The sequence below is a fragment of the Hemicordylus capensis genome, chromosome 2 (genome assembly GCF_027244095.1).
Source record: "Hemicordylus capensis ecotype Gifberg chromosome 2, rHemCap1.1.pri, whole genome shotgun sequence".
In the NCBI taxonomy this organism is placed as follows: domain Eukaryota; kingdom Metazoa; phylum Chordata; class Lepidosauria; order Squamata; family Cordylidae; genus Hemicordylus; species Hemicordylus capensis.
The window spans coordinates 258,394,730-258,400,729 of NC_069658.1; the positions used below are offsets into that span (position 1 = coordinate 258,394,730).

General features: G+C 50.5%; 1 protein-coding gene across 5 annotated transcripts in view; it reads right to left on the minus strand.

Moving 5' to 3' along the window:
• Positions 1 to 4,067, minus strand: part of LOC128345702 (uncharacterized protein K02A2.6-like) — a 48,283-nt gene extending 44,216 nt beyond the window's left edge. For 4 of the 5 annotated variants that reach the window (XM_053298060.1, XM_053298059.1, XM_053298058.1 and 1 more), the window contains exon 1: positions 674 to 899. In XM_053298060.1, coding sequence (XP_053154035.1) covers positions 674 to 855 — 182 coding nt within the window. In that variant the 5' untranslated portion in view covers positions 856 to 899. Of the gene's footprint in view, positions 1 to 673; positions 900 to 3,937 lie in introns of those variants that run through there. The other variant, XM_053298053.1, reaches the window with a different exon arrangement.
• Positions 4,068 to 6,000: the final 1,933 nt, after the last annotated feature.

The window sequence follows — 6,000 nt, forward strand, 5'->3', positions numbered from 1 at the left end:
TCTGAAGTATAGGGGCCAGGAAAGCAGGACTGGGCCTTCTATTCGGTGGCACCAAAACTGCAGAGCTCTCTATCTTGGGATGTTAGCCTTACTCTTTCCTAATTGGCTCTTAGATACCAGGCCATGGTAGCCCTTTTTGTGGGGGAAGACCTTTGGGTTGCCATGGTTACATTGTTTCCTATTTATATGGCTTTGCTTAAAGTTATTGCTAACAAGTGAATTTTAGCCCGTTGAAAAACGGGCGCTAGTAATGCTTTCGGCCCCCGCCGCCGAACCTCCCAGCTGCCCGATCCCACCATTTGTACAGGAAAGAGGAGCTCGCCAGCAGAGCTCCTCTTTCTGCAAAGGCTCTTCTCAAACTGGCGCTTTGAGCGGAAAGGACGCCCTCTGCTAGCGAGCTCCTCTTTCCTGTACAAATGGTGGGATCGGGCAGCTGGGAGGGCGGTTCGGCGGCGGCATTTTTCAGGGCCAATTTGGCCCTTAGTAATTTGGCGGGGGGACGGGAATGGTGGGATCGGGCCCCAAGGTTTCCCCCCCCCGCCCGGCTTTACTGGCGGCGCCAGGCCTCGGCGGCGGCTCCGCCGCCACCTCGGCCAGCTTCCCCGCCGCCTCTTCCCCCGGCGCCTCTCTCCTTTATTTGCGGCGGCCGCTTCTGGCCCCGCCACCGCCTCACCCGCACTCCCGCCGCCAGTTGCCCTGTCGCGGCCACCGCCACCTCTGGCCGTGGCCACGGCTGCGCCGCCGCCTCTCCCGCACTCTCCTCCTGGCGTAGGCGGCGGCCACTTCTCCTTCTCCCGGCCCCAACATGGCCGCCGGGTCCTGCCGTTCGTGCCTCCCTTGCCCTGTTCTGGGCATGCCCAGAACAGGCCAGGCACGAACGCACGCTTGGTGTCCCTCCATGGACGGACACCAAGCGTTTTATTAGAGAGGATTAATTTTTAATCCAGTGGTTTTTTAAAAAGATATGCTTTTCTATGATTTTATATTGTCTGAATATTCTTAGCTACTCTGGAAACTTTTAATAGAAAGGCAGGTTAGAAATGCTTTAATATAAAAGGAAAGGAAGAAAGCAGCTGAGCCAGTTTTCAGAGCACGTGATGAGGAGTGAGGGAAGCTGAGATGTTGGGCAAGCAATGACTGTCACACAATAGAAAACCAAGAAGTCTTGAGGCAATCTCTGGACAAAGGGTGCTTCCAAATAGGGTGACACATTTCAGTTCTTGATGTGGCAATATTGGGAAGGGATCTAAATTTACACTCACAGCCATTCCTAACAGATTAACTAATCTGATGGAAATATACAGCCCTGTGATCATCCAGATTACAGTGTGACAAAAGGAAAGGGCAGGAGGATTTCCCCATACAAACTTCTCCATACAAAGCTGTATGCAAGTTGACTTATCTTTCTATTTGGATTTCAGAGTTTGTTCATTGTGTTAATACCTGAGAAAATAACTCTGGAGCCAAAGAGGTTGAAGAATTGTCTCCTCATCACTACTTCTGTGTATTTTTGTGAAGCTTTTTTAAAAAAACATGTATACCCCACTCTCCCTCCAAGGAGCTCAGAGTGGTGTACATGCTTATTTTTATCCTCACAACAACTCTGTGAGGTAGGTTTATCTATCTTTCAGGGCAGGAGGTGGAGGACAAAGGAAACACCAGTGTTAAGGGACAGATCAGGGAATTCTAGACCTGGTTTTGCAGAAGGAGAAGGCTCATAGCTCATTAGCACAGTACATGCTTTGCTTGCAGAAGGTCGCACATTCAGTCCCTGGCATCGCCAGACAGGAATGGGAAATACCCATGTCTGATACCTGTAGAGATGCTGCCAGTCAGTATAGGCAATATTGACTTAGGCTGAACCAATGGTCTGATTCAGTCTAAGGTACTATATTCCTATATTCAGAAGGTCCCAGGTTCAGTCCCTGGCATGTTCAGTCTAAAGGATCACAGATAGCAGAGCTGGACATGACCCCCATGTAAAAAACTGAAGCAGAGAACACCGGGCCAGGTTAACCAATGGCCTGGCTAACTCAGTCAACTACAGCCAGAAGTTCTGGTCTTTCAGGTGCAATGTCAGCATTGTGCATAAAATTATGTACCTAATCTGAACACGGGTGGGGGGCGGATTCCCACATGATTATGAGCACCTATTTCTAATTTACTAATGGCCCATTCAGACATTATGTTGCATGAGTGTAGAGATACCTGTACACTCGTACATGTGTTTGTGTGAACGACTGTACCTGTACTGGCTGAGGAGACCACAGTGGTCTTGTGGTGGCAAGCATGAATCGTCCCCTTAGCTAAGCAGGGTCTGCCCTGGTTCCATATGAATGGGAGACTTGATGTGTGAGCACTGTAAGATATTCCCCTTAGGGGATGGATTCTACTCTGGGAAGAGTAGAAGGTTCCAAGTTCCCTCCCTGGCATCTCCAAGATAGGTCTGAGAGAGATTCCAGCCTGCAAACTTGGAGAAGCCACTGCCAGTCTGTGTAGAAAATACTGGGCAAGATGGACCAATGGTCTGACACGGTATATGGCAGCGATGTGCCTATGTTGTTCCTAATCCTATGTGTTGTACCTATGTGTTCCTATGTTAAAAGTGAACCTGGGTATAGACTCCTCAAACACATGGTAAAGCTAGGAAGTGTACTGCTGTACCTATGCTCAACATAACATGTGAATCACTGTACCTGTGTATGTATCTGTACCTGTGTACGCTATACACCCATTTTGTACGAGTGTTCGACATGACTTGTGAATGGGTTCTAAGAAGCATAAAAAAGCAACCGTGGCCAGTATTCTTAAAATACACTGCACTGTTGGTGATTTGATCTTGACGACAAACCAGAGCAGGTATATGAACCTGCAGTATATGGACTCATCTGGTTCATTATTGTCTGAACCTCTGGGCAGGGGCTCTCCAGAGCTCCCATCAAAGGTCTTTTCTAGCCCCATCTGGAGACGCCACGGATTGAACCGGAGGCCTTCTGCATACAAAGGTTGTGCTCGGCCACGACAGCCTCATCCCCTCATATAGCTACAGCCTCATCCCCTCATGATCCCCTCATAGCTACAGCCTCATCCCCATATCCTGGCTTTTACAGGATCAGGTCATTGGCAGGGGCGTAGCTCGGGGAGAGGGGGCCCATATTCGCCCCTTCTCTCCAGCAGCCCCTGAGAGTGAGAGAGAGAATGCAGAAAATGGGGGAGGGTGGACCTGGGGGGCCCAGGTTCTTTGGACCCATTCACTCAATTATAGCTACGCCCCTATTCATTGGTCTACCTAGACTAGAGTTATCTGCTCTGACAGGCAGCAAATCTCTATGGCCATTGAACCTACAACCTTCTGCATGTAGCCTGTGACTCTTCTTGCCCCACCCACCAACCATACAGAGTTATAAACTTCTTACACAAACACAGCCCTACCTATCTACCATTGGAGAGTAGGCAGGACAAAGATACGGGGGGGGGGTGTGAGAATTTGTCTCCTTTTTTATTTATTAGTCCCCAGTCAGGAGCAGATCCCTAGAGGCGCTCTACTGGGCTGAAGTCCAGGGCCTCCACACACCCCTGGGGACCCCAAAAATCCTTTTTAGTCTGTCCCAGGTGGTGTAATCACATTAAAATGTGTTTAAAAATACTGGGTGGGTGGGGGAGGGGCCTCCAAAAGCCTTTCAGGTCCAGGCTCCAAAATTACCCAGGCACATCTCTGCAGATCCCCCGTTTTACTGACATCCCCCCCCCCGCCAAAGCTAATAACCCATATTTTCAATCCCCAAAACATACCCCCCCCAAAAAAATGTTTTTCTTCTCTCCCTCAAAAACACATTTAAGCAAGGAGTCACTCCTCAAGCTTTTCCCCTGTCTGCAGGTCCGTCTCTAATCTCCCATGTTTAAATCATTCCCATTCCCTAGATAAGAATTTGCATACCCAGAGGCCTGGTCTGAACTTCCCAGAAAGGCCAGCATGAAGTCTGTTCAGTGTTAGCAGAAAGGCAGATGGTTGGTGGCAGGCAGCTTGGGGTGGGGGAAGGGAACAGGACATGCTCCTGCTGCAGTTCAGAGGCGAGTGGGCGGGGGAGCTTTGCCTATTACTGAAGTGTATGGTTGCCAGCCCTCCGTATTTGACCTGAAGTCCCCCCAAACTGGCATCAACCTCCAGGTCACAATTGAAAGCAATTCTGGAGGCATTAAAGACATTGATATAATGAGAAATAGTGTGCTGGGGGGGGGGGCACAGGGGTGTAGCTATAATTGAGCGGGTGGGTTCAAAGAACCCAGGCCCCCAAGCTCCTGAGGGCCCCTCAGCTCCACTCCTCACTATTTTTTTTTCATTATCTCCCTTACTCCAAGGGGCTGCCAGAGAGAGGGGCAATCACGGCCCCCTTTCCCCTAGCTACGCCCCTGGAGGGGGCGGCATCCAGGAACAGTTTCAGTTAGAGCTGGTAACCTTATGGGGAGGGAGCTAGTGGTGCAGCAACCACTGAAAGGTGGCGGGGGGGGGGTCCTACTCTCTGGGGAGTTGCCAGCCACCCCCACCCACTCCCCCCTGTCCTGGGTGCTCGGACTCAGCCACCCTCCAACATTACCAAGATGGTGCAGAGCTGCTGCAATCCCATTGAAAACTGGCAGATCTCGGTGGCATGTTCTCAATGGCATGGGGCAGCGTGACTGCGCTGGCTTTGCAAATGTCATCAGGCCATATTGGAGTGGCTGGCACAGAGCTGGGGCCCAAGAGTTAGGCACTGCCTGGCAAAGGCAGGTTGGCGGCAGTGGCGGCAGCACGTGTGTGGGCTGGTGGGTGGCGCGGGGTGCCAGCAAGCAGCAGGAGTAGGGGGGCAGGGGCCCCCTCCTCAAATCTTGCCCCTTCAATCTTGCTATGCTCCTGGGGGGAGCCGTCAGCACCAAATGAAGAAGCTGGCAAGCAATGTAAGTCCTTTGATTTTATCTGCGACTTAAACAATATAAATTCATATATGGTCTACATCTAACCCATAACTACACGTAATATTTCTAAAATCCTCACTGATGAAGCACCATATATAAGTCGACATACGGTATAGTTGATAAAGGGTTTCCTCAGTACATACATAGCTTCATTTCTACACATCCTTATTTCCCAATACATCTGCACTTCTTCGAAGGTAACATGCAAAGACAAAAGTGACACATCAGATAGGCTAGGCATGAGTTCTCCCCTTGCGTGACTACCCTAGAAGTGCAGAAAAGGGAAGCAGCATGAAACTGCCCCTGCAGGGTTTTCTTCCAAGGGGAAGCAGACAAGGAAGGGAATGTGCAAGAAGATGCCAAAGGCCTGGGGGCTAATGCTGCTGCAGGCAGGGAATATTCAGTCATCCATTCCGCCCAGTCATCCTGCTCACCCACTAGACCATCCTGACCCCTTTTTCTCCTCTGCCGTTACTATTTGCATTTATGATTGCTACTCTTCCTCTTGTTAACCACAATGAACCTCAAGGCAGCATATCTGGACGCAGAGCTACCCTCTGAGGAGGTAAGTTAGGCAGAGAGGTAGATGAGGCCAAGACTCCTCCAAAGGGACTCCTTAGCCCAGGGGGCGGAACAATGTTGAAGTGGGCCCCGGGACGAGAAGGGATAATGGGCCTCTGCCCCCCCCGCCTTCTTCCTCCCCGTCCCCCATCTCCACCTATGTCTTGGCTGCAGAAGAACTATGTGGACATGGTGGGAAAGAAAACATTCATCAGCAGGCCCTTTCTCTCATTCCCATGCAAATAATATCACTCACTCGCCACACTCTGATCAGAAGCCAGCAACTTGGCAATGATTCAATGAGACAGGAAGGAAGAGCAAACAGAGAGTTGCTTCCCAGCCATTACCCCCTCCCTCATGGGCCCAGGGACCTCCCCTCCCTGCCCCACTTAACCATGCCCGTGTTTAGCCCTTTTCAGACATAATGTTGTACGCTTGTACAGATGTCTATACACTCATACTTGTTTTTATGTGAATGACTCTACC